The 18,658-nt window shown below is 36.9% G+C and overlaps 1 protein-coding gene across 2 annotated transcripts in view; it reads right to left on the reverse strand.

Moving 5' to 3' along the window:
• Positions 1–2: 2 nt before the first annotated feature.
• ide (insulin-degrading enzyme) overlaps positions 3–18,658 on the reverse strand; it is a 30,668-nt gene continuing 12,012 nt past the window's right edge. Inside the window, exons 10-25 of one of the 2 annotated variants that reach the window (XM_015008015.2) lie at positions 18,474–18,554; positions 17,766–17,869; positions 16,268–16,370; positions 16,039–16,161; positions 14,752–14,834; positions 11,590–11,734; positions 8,664–8,774; positions 8,439–8,559; positions 7,781–7,872; positions 7,057–7,168; positions 6,498–6,665; positions 5,185–5,457; positions 4,001–4,062; positions 3,374–3,446; positions 3,224–3,291; positions 3–2,605 (exon numbers count right to left, since the gene is read on the reverse strand). In XM_015008015.2, the coding sequence (XP_014863501.2) occupies positions 2,510–2,605; positions 3,224–3,291; positions 3,374–3,446; positions 4,001–4,062; positions 5,185–5,457; positions 6,498–6,665; positions 7,057–7,168; positions 7,781–7,872; positions 8,439–8,559; positions 8,664–8,774; positions 11,590–11,734; positions 14,752–14,834; positions 16,039–16,161; positions 16,268–16,370; positions 17,766–17,869; positions 18,474–18,554 (1,815 nt within the window). In that variant the 3' untranslated portion in view covers positions 3–2,509. Of the gene's footprint in view, positions 2,606–3,223; positions 3,292–3,373; positions 3,447–4,000; positions 4,063–5,184; positions 5,458–6,497; positions 6,666–7,056; positions 7,169–7,780; positions 7,873–8,438; positions 8,560–8,663; positions 8,775–11,589; positions 11,735–12,804; positions 12,950–14,751; positions 14,835–16,038; positions 16,162–16,267; positions 16,371–17,765; positions 17,870–18,473; positions 18,555–18,658 lie in introns of both variants that reach the window. The other variant, XM_015008014.2, reaches the window with a different exon arrangement.

An 18,658-nucleotide genomic window follows, 5' to 3' on the forward strand; every position in this document is an offset into this window, starting at 1 on the left:
GGTTTTGCCATTCACTTGTTTATTAATTATTTAGAAACACACAGAAAAAAAAAAAAAACATTAAATCTTCAAACCTAAAATTATCCGCCCGGAAACCCAACAAGCCAATCAGAGCCGAGCGTTGACATTCAAAAACATCTAAGTAGAAACCACTCTAAATACTTCACAATGTGCCCCTACTGCCCAAGCCTGATATGTAATGTCATTAATATTTTCCTCTGCTGCGCTGAAATCTGCTGCCGCCGCCATCTTTGGGTTCGACCACGAAGGAACAAAATAATTCGAGACGAAGTGAAATGTCGAAGATTTGATGCAGAACAGTCAAAAACATTCAAAGCTCATTTAATCCTGGACGAAGCGCTGACTGAAACCAATGAAATAAAAAATAAAGTCGGGACAAAGTGCAGCAAGCACCTGAGAGAGAGAGAGAGAGAGAGACTCCGCTCTCACCTTCAACAATCGCGTTTATTGCTTGGTGAGAGAAGTGCATATTTTTCAGAAAATACTTCTTAAAACCAGAGCCGTTTACTTTCAGCTCCGTCTGACATCAAAGTGACGCGTTTGGAAAGAAAGGGAAGAAAAATGCATGAGTTGACCGACGTAAAGGCGCACGCACACACCAACGGATGCACAGTGCAGGGATCGCCATGGAAACGTCTCGGGGTTTGCGACTAAACGTGTTTTTAAAAAAAGAGACAGCATGGATTTACCCCTGAGGTGCTTCAATCATAAAACCCTAAAAACGACGCATGATTTAGCGGCTAAAAACGGCTCCGCAAAACCTGAGAGGAGTCGGCCGGCCTTAAAAAAAAAAAATCTGATGAAACTCGAGTCAAACATTTTGGTTTGTGCTGCTATTGTTTTAAAAGATTACATTTCCAGAGGTTAAAGGTCAACCAACTCGCCCTTCCTCACTTGAAGTTGGTGTCAAACGTTTGTGCTGCTGTCATTTAAAAGATGTTTCCAGAGGTCAGAGGTCAAAGAGCACCACAACATTTACAAAAATCTAATTTTGTGCCAATTAGGTGGCGTGCTGCAAAAATGTTTAGCTGCACAAACAAAAACCAATTTATCGATGTTATTTTTGTCAATGTGATGGAGGGCAGATTGATCTTTGGAAACTTGTTTTACAATCTTAAGAATTATAGCAGCACAAATTAAACATTTTGCAGCACAAACAGCACAATTAATATTTTGTAAATGTGGGGAGTGGCGCATATCCTCTGGAAACCTTTTTTTCAAATCTTAATAATAGCAGCACAATTTCTGCAGCACAAATAAAAAATAATAAATTTTGTGGCTAACCTTTGAAACATTAGCAGCTTTAAAATTGTTGCTGCACAAACCAGCAGAAATGTTTTTAAAAATGCATCAAACATCAGTTTTGGGCGGCTGGGAGCAAAGTGACCTCTGGAAAAGTTTTTTGATATTTTAAAAATCATAACGGCACAAATTAAACTTTTTGCAGCACAAACATTAAAATTATATACATTTTGTTTGAGTTGTAAAAATGGGAGGAAGATCAAGTTGATCTGCCATCAGGAAACTTTTAAGATTATACCTCCACAAAAATCTTTGAACATGTTTGCTGTGGAAATGTAGCACAGTTGATTCATTTAATCTAATTTAATGTTGTACATGTAGGTTCAGGTTGACCCTTGACCTCTGGAAACAATATCTTCAAAATGAAAGCAGCACAAAAGTAACATTTTTAAAATTTTTGATTTTAATGTGAAGAGAGGATCCAGTTGAGTCTGGAGACTTTAAAAAATTTACAAATTACATAAATTGCAGCTGAAAAGAGATTCTGAACTGTAATTTATGTGGTGGTGGAATTCATTAACCTTTGACCTCTGGAAACATTCATTTAAAATGAAAGCAGCACAAAAAATTTTAGCAGCAGAAACATAAAAACTGTATTTTACATAACTTTTGTTAAAATGTAAGGAGGAGCAAGCTGATCTCTGATGTCCAAATTTTATAACTTGCAGTGGAAAAGAGATTTTGTAAATATTTACTAATATCTTTGAAACGATGGCAGCACAAACGTTTGAGGCCAATTTAGTTGGATTTGAGTTGCAGTGCCGACTTCACTCAGGTCTCCTCAGAGGGCGCCAACAGATAAAACTCCCTCACCAAGCAAGCTTTAAAAACTACAGAATAAGGCTTCGTAAAATGCGTACATTTGAATAAAACGTCGGAGTGCCTTGGTAGGTAGAGCTACTGACTTGGACTGGGAAGCACCCCCTAGTGGTGAAGTGAAGCTCCTGCATAAAGTTTCTGGTTAACGTGGTTCTACTTCGCCTACGGAGCGCTGCAGCGTGAGAGTGAGGTGAGACCGCTATGGTTGTCACAGCTAGTTTAAAAAACGACCACAGCTAACTTTGGGGGTACTTCGCTTACTGAGCATCTCTTCTCCTTCTTCCGGTGCATTGGCGTGTCGCCTGCACACATTCCACACACACACGGTCAGGGGAACCTCAGGAAGGCGAAGCTTCTTCGGCCTCGCTCACAGTTTGGCGGCCATGAAGTTGATGTGAGGCTTCACCAGCGGGAACAGCGGCAGGCTCCTCTTGAACTCCGTCATGTCCTGAATCAACGTCGGCTGAAAAGAAGAAAAACAAAACAAAAAAAAAACGTTTGATGTGGGAACAGAAATAAAAATAGCTTAAGGTTGTTTTCACACCTGATAGTCCGGTAGATTTTATTCAACTTTTGTTACATTTTTAGACAAACTTATTCCCCTCCTGCCCTGTGGGCGCGCTGCACCAAAAACCACTGAAGGAAACGACATGAAAACCTCTGAAAGACACCGAGTGCAACTTTCTTCTTCACGAAATGTAAGCAAAAACGTAGTGGTGTCAGATTTTAGCGGTTGTAGGATTTCTCTTGTCGTTTGTAAAATACCACGATTCATTTCTACCGCTAAACCTTTGCGTTTTTTTGGTTTCATTTACCCAGAATGCCCTGCGTCGTAGTCCACTTCCTGCTTTCATACCTCCCCAAACGAAACAGACTTTCCAGACAAATGGACTGGAGTTTGATTAATATAGAAAGTTACATGCAAAAAAATAAATAAAAAATGTTGTCAGAGTTTTTTGGTATTTAGCAAATAGAAATAATTTTGCTAATTCTAATTAGCCTGGATCCAGAAAAGGTTAGTCTGTTTTATTTTCAGTGGAAAAATAAAAGTCATTCTCTGAGAACCAGAGGTGGTGTTTACCTGAGGCAGGGACGGAGCGGGGGCCAGGTTGACGTCGTTCTGGGCAGGAAACTCTCCGACTATCGGACCTGTTGCACAGAAACGAAACGTCAAGGCGACCGAAGCCGACAGGGATGGAAAAGAAAAGCAGGAAATCCTCCAGAGACTCACAGGAGTCCATCTCTCTGGACAGAACGTGAACGGACACTTTGTGTCTCTTTGCAGCTTCCACTGTGAGCCGCTCCTGCAAACAGAGCATCAACTTTTTTAATTACAAAAAACATTAAATGCATATATAAAATTACTGAAAAAATACAGAAAATTCAGTTTGAACTGATTTGGGATAAATTTACCAACATAAAGTGAAACCACTGTCAAATAATTTTCAGTTACAGCTTAACTATTTAGTTGATTTTTTCTTTTTAAAATAACCTACTCTGCTTTAGAGTGTAATCACTGAGAAAATGAGTGATTAACACTTTACTGGTGAAATTAAATTTTCTGGAGCCGTCACTGCGTGGAGTTTATCCATTTATAAATAATTTATTTTAACTGTTTTTCAAGTGACAGATTTACAACTTACAAGTTGTAGATCAGCAATGGTAGTTTTCACGTAAAATAAGCATTTAAATGAACATACATATACATATATATATATATATATATATATATACAAATAACAGTAAATAAAGACCTAAACTAGGGTAAATACAGAAGTGTAAAAAGTGCTTGAAGGATTTATTTCCCTCTCCGATTTAAAATGCCTGAGTTTAAATTTAAACCAATTATGTTACTCACTCTGTAAAACTGCATTATGTTTTCTTTAGTCAACGTCTTCAGATGAGCAACTTCAATGTTATCTGAAAGGCAAACAGAAGTTTAAACATAATTAGCTTGAAGCATTTAGAACTGCATAAAGCAACAAACCTGCAGAAAAACTGTTTATCCAACAGTGTGACTGTTTTAACTGAGTCATGAAAACTCAGTTAAAACACATTAAAAACAAAAACTTTCATGTTTTTTAGTGGTTTTATGTGATAAATACACTACTGCACAAAATGTTTTTTCTTTTTTAAACTAAGTAAGAATCTGAGATGTGTGACGTCCATTTGTCTTCAGCCTCAGAAATTTAGTAGAAAAAAAATTCTACAAAATTTGACATTTGAAATTTCCACTGTTTTTTGTGGAAAATTTTTAGTCTAAAACTTTTTTTTTCTAGCAACTTTTCTCACCATTTCCTAGAAAACTGACATTTTCGAGATAAATTTTCAAAAGAAATTTTATACATTTGAAATTTAGAAATTTCTGAATTTTTTTGTAGAGAATATTAATATTAATCTAAAAACAAAATTTTCTACTTTAACCCTTTCATGCATAGTGGTCACTGCAGTGGACAGCAGTCAAAAAGCCATTTTCTTGTGCTTGTGGATTTTTATGTTATAAATGCACACAGACCACTGAAGTGGACACTAATGCATCATAAAATACACTATCAACTACTGGCCATCCGCTGCAAATGCAAAAAACTATTTTTGTTAAATCCAATCCTTTTTTGGCCGACGACAAAAAAGCCTCGCCAAGCGACCCGGTCCTTCCTTCCACTGTAGACGACTCTTGCAGGTAAAACATAATATTGTGACATCAGATAACCCCTAAAGAACAATACTACTGATGGATAACAACTTTGTATTTGGAGAAAATTACAATTGATCACCTAAAAAGAAAAAAAAAACTTTTTTTTTTTTTTACAAAATTTTCTTATCTACCTTTTTTTATGCTTTAAGGAAATAAAAAAATGGAAAAATATCCTGACACAAAGGATCAATTCATGCATGGAAGGGTTAATTTTGCATCTAGTTTGGGTTTCATTTGGGCTCGACTGAATAAATTCATTTTCAGGAAAGAGAGGATTTGGGTCACTTTGATTCAAAACATTTTCTATTGTTAGCCAAGTCTAAGAAGGACTAAAAGCTTTTCATTACCTCTGTCGAAGTTGTACTGCTGGGAGATGATCTCGCCCCAGTACTTGGCGCACTCGGCGGACAGCTTCTTGGGTTTGTCCAGGCGGCGGATGGCCAGGGCCTGGATGTGCTTCTGGAAGGCCTCCTCGCTCATGTCCTCCAGCGCCTTCTCCATGGTGCGCAGGAACGCCTCCACCCGGCTCTCCAGGTAATGGGGGGCCTTCTCCGACTGGATGATGAAGCGCAGGCCCTGGACCCCGTTGGCTCGGCGGGGCCCACTGAACACGATGTAGCCTTAGAGGGCAGCCCGAGTTTGAGGGTTATTTTGGGGGTCGTGTGGATTAGCTATGACTACAAGCAATAAATCAATTAATAATCACATTATAACTTAAAATGAGCTCAATAATTTCCATTTGTGCCATTTATTTGTGAAATACTTTTGGTCTAGTTTCTAAAGAAAATATCTTATTACACTTGAAATAAGACAAAACTAACTTATAAGTAACTTTACAGCTTATTTCAGGTTGGTAGTGCCATTAATATTGAGGGAAAAGTTCAGTCAACTGTCCCAGCGCAGTTTCCTAGCAACGCCAGCCAAGCCCAGGCCGTTGCTTAGCAACCGAGTTCTAGTTCCACCGGCAGATTATTTCACTTAAAACAAGAGAAAAATGTATTTTAATAAGTGAACTAATCTGCCAATGGAACCAATACTTTTTAATCAATATTAAGGAATTATTTACTTATAAAAAGCTCCTGTTTATCGCTGGAAAGTTACTTAAAAATCAGCTTTGTCTTATTTCAAGTTTACTAAGATACTGACTCTGTAAAATTTTGTGTTTTTGCATTTTTCCACCAAACAAAAAAAAAAATCTGGATAACAAAAATCTCCAGTTTGGTGTTTTGGTCTCAACGAGGACAGTTTAATTTACAGAAACTTCATAGTTCCTTTTATTTGTAGTTTCTGCTCTATTTTGGATATTTAAAGTGTTTTCCAGTTTTAGTATTAAATGTTCATTAGGATTCAAGCTAAAACTGTAACCTGAGGTGGAATATGATGGAGTTTTTATTTTTATTTAGTTTAATGTAAAATATATATATTTCTACAGTTTTGGCTTAATTATGATGCTGAGCGAGTTGTTCTTTCAGCAAACTGCATTTTTCAACTTTGTATGCTCCAGTTCATGATTAATTGATTACTAAATTAGTTGATAATTTTGACAATTGATTAATCGCGATTAATTTGATTAAACAGAGTATTTAATCAGAGTTAGGTGGTGTTTAAATGAACTTTTCTCGTGTCCACTGATGCTGTGGTGGACGTGAGGGGAGCTGACCCAGCTGCTCTTTGGTCCTCAGCGTGTTGAAGCAGGGCTCAGAGATGATCTGGCAGAACAGCTCCAGCAGCATGTTGTCGTTGGTGGTCTGCATGTCCGTCTGGTAGTAGATCTCGATGCCGCAGTGGTTGTGAACTTCGTTTCTCTGCTGGTAAACATACCAGCCACCTGAGAGAAAACATGAGACAAACACACTTATAAAGCTAATACTTACAGTTCTGCTCACTTTTCATTGAATATGACATCCAAACATTTCCTCAAAAACTTACTTGGTTACTAATTCAATGTACTTTAAAAATACTTAGCGTTGAACTTTTTAAAATCTACATACATACAATTGATTGATCTTGATTAATCCTGTTAATCGTTTCAGCGCTACTTAACTAAAAACTAAATTGATAAAATTCAGAGGTTTGTGAATTTTCTGCTTTCTGCCTCTGGTTGAATTTCCCTGATTCAATACGGATCCGACCCGGTGACCCGGTTGACATCCTCTCATGTCCCTCTGGGCCGAACGCCACGGCGTCACCATGGCGACGTTGAGCGGAGGCCGACCTACCGTCCGGGACCTGCACCTCCCTGTAGCGAATCAGCTGGCTCGGGAGGAGGGGCTTGGTGTGAGCGTGCTCAATGAGCGTGTCCTCCACCATCTGCATCATGCCGAGAGCAGACTGGGAAAAAACAAAACACAGGAAAAATATTCTGTTAAAGTTAAATCACAGAGGAGGCGTTTATTTATCCTCCTTTAATGTCATTATTTTTGATTTGTGACTTTTCTAGGATATTTATAAGCATTTATGGCTTTCTCAGGTAAAAAGCTGAAAGGTGAGAAAATGTCACAGACAAAAGGTTTATAGGAAAGTGCAAAAAAAAGAACAAAAAATACAAATAAAACTATTTACTACTGATAGTAATAATAATAGATCAATCGTAGCAATTATCTCCTTATTTTCATGATGATCCTCATTATTTTAATCATCATTATTTTGATAATTATTTTCATTATTTTATTTGATCATCAATTCCCATTATCATTTTTCCATTGTTTTTATTATTTTGTTTCCATTATTATTAATTATTTTATTTTTAATGTTTTATTATTTTCATTTATTATTATTATTAGTAATATGTCATAGTAGTTTTGTATTTCCTTTATAAACACATATAAAGTACACAGTATTATTACTGACAGAATTATCATTCGTCAATCAACTGTGTGTCAGGAAACAAGAACTGGTTTCAAGGAAACAAAATTAATTTTCCCAAAGTAAAACTGAACAAACCTCCTTGGTGATGTTGCCATGGAGCAGAGCCTCGATGTGTAACCGTGATAACAGCTCAGGTATGAACGCCCTGAGGCGGGGGAGAGTTACGTCTGGAACACAGACATTAGTAATCAATCACAGAGCAACTCAAAGTTTTAAATTCAACCATTTTCAAGGCAAGTCTAAAACCTTTTCCAGCACCGCTTTGAAAATATTTAATAGAATTTAATGTTTTGAAATTGTGTCTCTGTCTCTTTAAGAAGCTCCTGGTCTTTCTGAAACTCCGCCTCCAGGAAGTCATCATAACATGGCTCTCCTATTGACCCTTCAACATTTTTACTAGAAACTAAAAAAACAAAAGGTAGTAGCTCCTATAATGAGCTCAGCAGCTCCACCTGGTGTTTACTAATTGCTGCTGGCTAGTTTGAAGGAGCTGAGTGGAGGAGAAGTTTCCCCCACTCAGGAGGCGGAGCTACGTCCACCCAGGCGTTTTGCTCAGCTGAATGGTTGCCATGGAGATTAAATGATTTCTCAAACATGCATGAAAGAATCAAAGCGACACTCCAGGAATGTTTTCGATGAGAGAATAACGTTACGATGTAAAGCTCCTAAAGTCCATTTTACATGACACTGTCCCTTTAAATGGGAGTAAACAGAAATACAGGAAGTGACCCACCATCGAGTGACTCTCTGAGCTCGTCTTTGGTCCACCCGACCTCGGTCATCAGCAGGCGGAGGTAGTACATGGCGTGCTGGTGCGGCTGCTCAGCTCTGAAGTTGTTCAAACATCTCATGTACTGGAAAGAAAAGAAAAGAAAAATCACGCAAAATGGAGGCAAAAAAAACAACAAAAAACCCAAAAACAGACTAAACGTCTCATAAACTGAGTATTAAAACTTACCGCCTCTTTGATGATGTCAAAGCGCTTCTCGTCGATCTCGAAGGTCGCCATCTTCTCGATGATCTTCTTCAGCAGGATGTGCTGCTTGTCGTTGTAACCTTTGACCGAAAGCTGCAGCGAACGGCAGCAGGAAACAGGAAGTCCAGAAAGACAATCTCTCAGTTTAAAGAGCAGGAAAGCTGAAGGTTTTAGCACGTTTTCACATCGGCTCAAACCTGAGCGTGAATTTATGACCGATGTGTCCTGAACGACGGAGGAGGATTGACCAGAGGAAGAGACGAGGGGTTGGGTTTTCAGCCCAAATTTAAAGAAAACATGAACTTTCTAAACTTCTAGTCAAAGAGAAATGAGAGGAATTTGTGAGGAAGGAAAAAAGAAAGGATAAAAACAAAGGGATAAAAAAGTTACAAAGGAAAGAAGGAAGAAAAAGGGACAGAAAGAAAGTAAAGCAAAATGGATACAAATAAAGGAAGCAAAAATGGAACAGAAAGGAAAAAAAAGTTATGAAGAAATAAAGAAAAAATGATGAAGAAAGGAAGGAAGGAAGGAAGGAAGGAAAAGAAAGAAAAAAGCTGAAAGAAAAGCAGTATTTTGTTTTTTGTTTAAAGTACATTAATTAATCTGCATCAAGGAAATTAAACATTAATTAAACATTTCTGCACTGGTTAATGTTAAATAATCTGATACAAACTGGAACATATTGATGACATCAGTATCAATGTTTCTGTTCCAATTGAGACATAATCTAAAACAAACAATGAATCAGGATTTGAAACTAAAATCTGTCCGAAGTGCATTTCCTTCATGGCTCTGCCGCCACAGCGCCCCCTGTGGTGACACCTGGTAAAGGTAACGCATCCCAACTCTGCTGACCTCCAGCTGCTGACGCAAAGCGATTATAAAAAATCTCACCGCCAGGCAGCGGCTGGGACAGCGGTCATAAATTCACAGGAAGCCGACGGATGCTCGTTAGGATGGAGCAGAACGTTAGTGAGGAAAGCAGGGAAGTGGAGAGCAAAAAATAAAAACACACAAAGACGCATGCAAAATGCCCAGAAAATGGAGTCAAAGTTTTATCAATAATCCATCACCAAGAAACCCAATCCCAATCCCAGGAGATTTATCCAAGATGCTCTGGGTGATTATGGATTTAAAATTCATAATCAGTTTCTGAACCAGTTGAAAGAAAGTTAATTTTTACCAACACAGTCCACCTCTTATTGTGACAGTTCCTTATATTTTTACATCACATACGTTTCTCAAATAAGTAAAAAATATTTCGTATAAGTCAAGATGTTGGCATGTTAGAGGAAACAAATAAAAATAGCTCTGCTTTGATTACGTTTCTCTCTAATTTTACAGTTTGATGTTTTTCCAAAACATTTCCGAGCAGAAGAAGCTAAAATTTTAACTTACAATAATCATTAAGTTCAAATAGTTTCAATCTGTTTCCAAAGTTTCAACAGGAAGAAATGGTTATTACTGACTTTAATTTTCTCATTTCTTCCTCTGCAGGAACTAATTATTTTACATTCTCTGTTAATCTTGCTTCCATGGTTCTGTTTCGCTGCGTCATAAAGTCATTCTCCTCGTTAACAGTTGCTTTGGTTTTCTTGTTTGTTCCTGAATTATTTTGTCTCTTTCGGACCCCAGCAGGTCAGAAGTTTCTCTCCACTGTCATCCCATGCTTGTCTACATTTTAAATCAAATACTACTTATTGAAAAACAAATAATTTACAGTTGAAACCAGATATTTACAAACACAGTATTAAAAGAAATTTTACTTTTTCCACACCATCATTTCCACCGTTCTGGGTCAGAAAGGTTTACCTACAAATTTAGAAAATTTCTTATTATTTTCAACAAATTAACTCGTTTACCGACATTATGTTCATATTTAGTAGCATTGCCCAGCTGATGTCTCTAGATTTCCATATAATGTTCTCTAGCTGCTAGTTAGCAAGCAAGGGTTTATTAGCAGCTAGTTAGCACTAGCCTCAACTGTCTACAGTCAGAGCATAAGACTTCTGTATGAAACTCAAACTTTTGCCTGCTAAAAAAGTCCAAGAAAAATAAACTACAGAGCATTCAACAATAAATAGTCATATTTAAGACCTTATTTAACGTATTTAAGGCCATCTTGATATTTTCTAATGAATTTTAGAAACGGGAATTTAAGAATCCGCAGAAAACCTGATGTTGCTTTGCAGCAATGGCTTCTTCCTCTCTGAGTGGCATTACCGTCGCTGCTAGTAGGGAAACTGTAGAAAATGACACTCTCTTCACAAAATGTTTTGCTCTTGAATCAAGGTTGATTTTCACATTTCCTACCAAAACATGTTAATCACAGAACCGTCTAATTCCTGAACAGTTTGTAGATTTTCACCACAACATCGAGTCACAACACAGCTTCATTTATTACATTTAGAAACTGGTGATCAGGCCCAAAATCTGGGTTTGGACCTTCAGAGACGCATAAAGACGGTTACACAGTCAGTCTTTTGGCACCTGAAGATAATTTCCAGGATTAAAAAACTAATTTCCCTGCAAAATCTAGAGAAACTCATCCATGGATTTATCTTTGGTCAATTTAAAACACAAACTAATAAATGTTGCCTTCATTTAACTAAAATTAGATTCTTATAAAGTCATGACATCAGTTCAGCCTTCCCAAACGTTAACATGAATGTGTGTAAACTTCTAAATTTATTATTCTGGACCAATTATATTCCGGGTAATCCCAACTGACCCCAAAACAGCGGAAACGTCTCTGATGTCTGTAAATACCAGGTTCAGCTGTAACTCATGTGCAGGCTAAGGAACATGTCAATCAAAACCTGCGTAGAAAACCAAGCCATTTGCGTTTTGTTAAACCCCTCAGAGGCGACCTCTGAACCAGCCCACAAACTCCAAACAGCTTACTTACGGTGAGGGCATTCATCACTGCGGATATGTCATAGACAAGCCCGGCCAGGTGGGCTGGATATGCATACTCTCTTAAATTATCCTTCAGTAACCTCAGAAACAAGTAGGTCATGTTGCAGTGCACAGGATCTGTATAAAGGTAGCGACTAATGGAAGAGGAGAAAAAAGCAAAAAGGGAAAAAGCAAAAAAATATATATTTTTTTTATTTGGGAGGAATGGAGGGTAGAGAGATTGGACCAAAAAATATAAGAAACAAAACAAAAACAAAAAGAAGGGAAGAATGATTTAACCAAGGAACTGAGTATGTATATGCAGCCGGATGACCAGCTTTCTGTCGCAAAAGGGAAAACTCGTCTCATCAGATTGTGTTTAAAATGATGTGGTTGATAAGCGATGCAAAAGCACAGATGAAGGAAGACAGAGGCCAGACGGACCAAGCCTGGGTTGGAAGGCATGTGTGAATAAATCGCTTTCAGGCGTCAGGAATCCTAAATGAACGCTGCGAAAACACAAAACCTTACCAAGTAATTCTGGTCCATGTTTCTAGAACACTTGAAATAAGACAAAACTAACTTACAAATAACTTCAGGAAGAAATAACAACTGGTTTTAAGTCAACAGTTCCTTAAAATTGCAGAAAAAGTATGAGGTCATTTGCAGATTATTTCTCTTGTAATAAAATTTTTTTTCTCATACAAGTGAAATAATCTGCCAGTGGAACCAGAACTGGGTTGCTAGGCGACGGGCTGGGCTTGGCGGGCGTTGCTAGGTAACGGCGCAATGGCAGTTGACTGAAAGAAACTGGAACTTTTTCATCAATATTAAGGAATTATTGACTTAAACTCTTGAATGTTTCTGAAAAGTTACTTATAAGTTAGTCAAGTCTCATTTTAAGTGTAGCAAAAATATTTTCAGAAGAAACGACACCAAAAACTTGGCAAAATTTAGTTTTTTCTTACAGTGAAAGTCTTAACTTTTATGCTAATTTGTTTAGAAAGAAGATAAAATGTTTCAAATGACGACACCAGGGGGTCGTCCTGGTGCTGCGTCGTTTTTCCTCACAGGAACAACAAAAAAAAAAAAAGGTCAAATCACCATCATCATCACCTGTGAACCCAGGACAGGTTGAGCCAGTCTAACGGTGAATAAGGGAGTGACGGCGGGAACATGGAGTCTAGGATGCGACGGGAGGCGGGAGGGGGGTCTGCATACTTACATACATCCCATAGACGGTATTTTGGAGGTCATAGTTCAAGCCTGCTAGCTCGGCTGCATATGCATACTCGTTGAGGGAGTCCTTGAGGAGCTCCAGGTACAAATACGCCATGTTACAATGCAATGGGTCCACGTATGCAAACGGGCTGCAGAAAAAATTACAGCGATCAAACATTACATGCAGACAGTTCCACTGCAGCAGGGGTGTCCAAACTTTTTACCACGTGTATTATAGACTCAAAACACAACCTAAAATCAAGCAAATAAAGTAGCCGGATGTCTACTGCAGATCCAAAACCTGAAAGGGATTTTTACATTAGGGCCTCTTTAAATAAAATAAAAGGAGTAAATTTCTGCAAAAAATTAAAACACTTTGTGATTAATCTCAGAAATTTATTAGAAAACTTTGAATTTTCTAAAAGATTTTTCAAAAGACAACTTGACATTTTAATTTCCAAGTTTGTTTTTTTTTTTTACATAGACTTACTGCTTACTACTACTTTAATTCTGCATGTTTGCTGTATTAAAATAAATACATTTTGTTTCCGTTTTTTGGGCTTGATTGAATACATTTATTTTCAGTAATAAGGACATAATTTGGGTCACTTTATCTCAAATGTTTACTATATTTATCCAAGTTTAAAAAAAGAACGGAAGCTGATTTAGGTGAAGCAAAGTAGACTTTTTAGTAAAAGTCTCTGGATAAACTCAGTTTTACCTTTTGCTAAAACATTGGTTATAAAAAGATGAACACTTTGTGTTTTACATTTTCCTGTATAAGAAATTAACGATTTTTGCCCTGACTATAAATTAAAAGTCTCCATTTGCATCTACAGACCAAATCTGTATAATTTCTGAATTGCATAAAATCAGTCTTTCATTAAATAGACTGATTTAATAAAAAGACACCCCTGCTGTAAAGCGGCAGTTTGTCGTCTCCATTATCAGGGCTGTGTCAGCAGATTCCTCTAAACTGAATCCAGTGAACAATATCCCTACTTTTCTCCAACATTAGGATGCTGCATTTAAGTCAATAATCTGGAATTATTTAACTTGAGAATTAAAAAAAGAAAGAAAAAGCAGCTATAAAAACCAATAATTAAAAAAACTTAACATTTTGTTCATGTTTTGTGGTGTTAAAAAAATTTACCTTTTAATTTCCTGTACAATTCAACTGAGAAAAGGAGAAAAATATTAAATAAAACAGAGAAGCTGCAAAAACAGAGCGCTCCTTTATGTGCAGAAAATAAAAATAAATCAAATTTTATTTAAATGTTTAGACTTCTTGAGTTCACATTTGCCCTGATTAAACTGAAATAATACGCAACTGTCCTGTGATAACCTGCATCCTTTGGCAATAGTTTGGCAAAACGGATCACAAGATCTCAAAAGTATCAGTGAGGAGAAGGAAAAAAATCCAATATCTTTAAAGAGTTGCAGGCAGGAAGATTCTCCAGTAGCAGTCAGTCTTCCATCAACTCTGAAGAGGCCTCTGACTCGAGACTGCTCCTGTTTATCTGTCTGACGACATGCTAACAGTTCAACATCCAAGCAAGTTAGATATTTCACACCAACATGTCTTGGATGACATCATCACTTGTTAGAAAGCTCTGCTAATCCGCCTCATTTGCTTTTGCCACTTCTCTTTAATTCTGTTTGGTTATAAAGCTGAGCAGATAGAGATGCTGGAGTAGGGGATATTATCCTTTCCCTTATCCTTTCAAAGAGATGATTTGAACATCTTTCTTCTCTTTCAAAGTGTTGGTTAAACTCTCCTGTATTCAGGTTCTTTCAGTTCTACTTTTTCTCTCTGACAGATTAGTTTGTTTTCAGTTGAACTGTACAGGATTTATGCCAGTTAAAGCTGGGATGATGTCACAAAAATCAGAATAAGAAGCCAAAGTCGCTCTAAAACCTGAAATCCTTGGAAAAAGTATTAAAAACAAACCTAAGGAACTCAAAGTTCAGGCAGGCCTTTGGGAGGAAGAATTTGTCGTCTTGTTTAAACCACACCTTGCTCATTGCAGTGTCCTGGACAAAAAACACACAAAACACATGATTATTAGTTTTATTTTCACTCAATTATCATTCTGCTAAATTAAACCTTCAAAGTTTAAACTAAAGATTTTTAAAGAAAAATAAAAGAAATCTGCATCAAAATGATCAAAGTTAATCCAATGTAGGCTGTGAATGTTTACGACTACAGATGCCAACAATTAACCTATGATTAATTGTCGATTAAATGACATCTTCTTAAAAAGAATAAAGTACAAAAACAAAACGTAGTTGTGGAGGAACTAGAATCACGAACATCGGCCTAATTATATTCAAACATTCAGACCAAATAAGAAAATAATCAACCCCAAAAAGTTTAATATTTGCAATCATACTAACATTTATGTTTTGCATCTTCATTTTTTACCAGATAAAATAAAAAAGGCACAAAAAGTTTGTCTTAATATACGTTTTTTGGTCCCAAAGTGCTTTCAACTCAATGATTTTGGGCCTCACGGAAAAACGTTTCGACTTGGACCCGTCTTTTAGTGTTGTAGTTTGACCTCCATCCAGTAGAGGGCGCCACTGATGATCCTAAAACGCAACCAGCTGATACAGAAATAAAGATGGCGCCCTTACCGAAAAGACAAAGAGAAATGGTCCAAATAGAGTCCATACTGGGACGAAAAATGCACTTTATGCGGTTCTGTTTTGAAATACAAGTTTCACCTTAATGGCGGCGTCAATTTCTCATTTAAAAATTATTCATGTGCTACAAAGGCAAGGATTTGATGACAACAGAAAAGCAGAAAGAATAATATAGAAAAATTTTATTATGGAAAAACATGACGCCAGTAAGGAAGGTTGATTTTGATGTTTTAGTTTTAACTTTTCTTCCAGAGTATCGATACTGTGTGAACATTTCTTTTTATGGGATAATTCACATACTGTATTATTTTCATATTTTATTGTTTTAAATTCAGCAACCTAAGAGTTTCCTGTTTTATTATACTTTATAAATGTATCTTAGTAATGTGAGAAAACCACAACGTTCTGTTTATTCAGTCAGTATTTAACAACATGAAAATTTAATGTCTTTTTAATTAAATATATAGCAAAGACGGTCGGCCTTCTTTCTTCAAGAACAAACTCAGGTTTGTAAGAAAATGTCTGTTTACATCTATAAGACCAATCAACTTTAACTAATCAATAATTTGCATATTGAATGACGGCGCCTCACCTTGATTAAAGTCGGAACCGACGGAGGGTCTTTCTCCAGAGGGTAAATCTCAAAGTTGGTTGGGATGAACTCGTTTCTCATCGGCAACTTGAACTTGCCGTTCAGGTCTGCATTTGCCCAGTTCTAAAACAAAAAAAGACGAAACACTGACCAGCAGAATCCTTTGATACTGATATTCCTGAACCGGCAGGAGAACCGGAACCGATTCAGTTCGACCGACTCTGTGCACCTGGATGCTTTCTTCAGAAATGGCTTCCTGCTTGTACTGCGTGCCGTACCACTCCTCGGTTCGGTCCGTCTGGCCTTCGAAGGACTTCGACACCACTGCAACTCTGGAAAAAGTTAAAATATATCAAAAAGATCAGGATAGAATAGAGTAAGAACAGAAAAAACTTTAGGAAAACTGTGAAATATCGCAATGACATTTTCCTCACTGATTTTCCTTCATAAAAGATGTGGAAAGGCCATCCAATTGACCTCATTTATAAATAAAAATTTTATATTTTAGCCCAACACGCAGCAGATCCAGTCACTCCTTTAGGATTGTAGTAATTTAAAATATTTTTTAATTAGCAGTGTACTGATTGTAGTTTTCTGGTCGATTATTCATCTTTAAAAAGCCTGATGTGTCGAGTCCAATTTTATTGTCTGAAAAGTCGCTAAAGTTGGAAAACTTTGTTGTTTTGTCTACTATTTTTAACTGTGCATGTTCAGATGATCACACAAATTAAAGAAATTGGGGCCTGATTAATCAGTGCACCTGTAAAAATAATAGATTTTACTAAGGTTGGGCAGTTATCGCATCGTTGATCATTTATCGCGTTAAGATAATTTTGATTTATCGTTATGATAAATTTCAATTAATGATGTTAAAAATCCCCTGAAACTGTCCGTAGTTATTCAGAATATCAATACATATCAAAATATGATTAAATGCAGTTACTGTGAGCAGTTTACTGATACAAATCACACTTTTATGTGAATGGTGTCCAAAATGTGTTGACAATTATTGTTCATGAATCTAACAGATCTGCTCTTCGATGCTAGCAGGAAGCTCTGTTCACCGTTTGCTACAAACCAGGATAACGAAACAATAAATATATGGAGGAATTTGTTCCAGTTAACCACAACTGGAGGAAAATTAACTGCACCTCCTGCCTGTAGGTGGCAGCATCATGCTGTGTCTGTGCATTTCCTCAGTGGAGACAGAGATTAACTTAAATATGTGGCGATCATTTTAGCCGCCTCAAAAATCAGCAGGACAAAGATCCTAAACTTACAGCATTGGATCAAAGCTGGATCAAAGTGTCAGAATGGCCTAGTCAAAGTCCCAAATTAAAAAAATAAAATAAATAAAATTCTCCATCTGACCTGAATGAGATTGAGCAGTTTTGTAAAAAATAAAAAATTTTCTCACTGTAGGAAAACATCTCCAAAGGTGTTGAAGCTGCAAATGATAACCAACTCAGCACAGGTGTCAAACTAGAGGCCCGCAGGCCAAATCCAGCCCGCCGTAGCCAATCATGAGGGCCACATACACTGAACTTTAAGATAATAGCTGTGTGCTTACACTGCAAAAACAAAACCTACTGAGTAACTTTGCACACTTGAAATAACACAAAACTAACTTACAAGTAACTTTTCAGAAAGACATAAACACTTGTTTTAAGTAAATAATTCTTTAATCTTTATTAGTTCTCATTAGGAAACCGGTTTGTCACACTAACCTGACGTTTTCCGGCCGCAGTTTATCGAGAACCATCTCAATCAGATCCGGCCTGAAGTCCTCCAGAAGATACTCGGCTGCAAGAACTTCCTCCAGAGGATAATACTGCAACACAAACACACCGGCTCAGCTAAAAACACCAGAAAACTCCAGAAAAATAAAGAGGAATTATAACTTCAACAGGCTGGTTTGCTTAAATATAAGGGATATAAAGTTCATAAAACCATTTCTCATTCTGATTGTGCCAACATCCATTTTTAGCTTCAGTCCAGCTAAATCTGTTCAGAACCACAGATGCAAAATGGCTGTTTGAAATAAAATAGTTTCATTTTATATTAAACAAAATAAGTTTGGATTTTTAAGTAAAAATCAGCTTTTCATAAGTCATTTACATTTTTATAAAAATGACAGCCAAAAAAAGACATTTACAACTTATAAGCAAATAACTAACATTTACTATTTTTTATTATACATGATTAGTATAATTTATTGTGTAAATGTTATAAATACCAAGCCTGTAAAAAGTAGTTTTCATTTCTTTTATTGCCTTTTCCAGTAACGATCAACATGATTTCCTCAATCCCAGATAATCGTAGGTCAATGGTTGGATCGATCAATTCTTTAGCATTTCTAGCTAAAGCTACATAGAGCTACACATTGCAGACGTTACATTAATCTTTTGAAACAGCCTGACCAGACGAGAACCTACATGCAGCAAACCGGCGACTTTGGAGGTGTAACCGCGAGGTCGTTCCTTATCCTTAAACCTGAAGGCGACTTTACTAAGATCCTGTAGAGAGAGAGAGGGAGGGAGGGAGAGAAACAACAGACGTCAGAGGACAATTTAAATAAAATAAAATTTTACATGAAATGTATTTTTAACTCATAAATGTT

This window comes from Poecilia mexicana, unplaced genomic scaffold (genome assembly GCF_051168715.1).
Source record: "Poecilia mexicana isolate PSO_F unplaced genomic scaffold, ASM5116871v1 scaffold_15, whole genome shotgun sequence".
Lineage (NCBI taxonomy): Eukaryota > Metazoa > Chordata > Actinopteri > Cyprinodontiformes > Poeciliidae > Poecilia > Poecilia mexicana.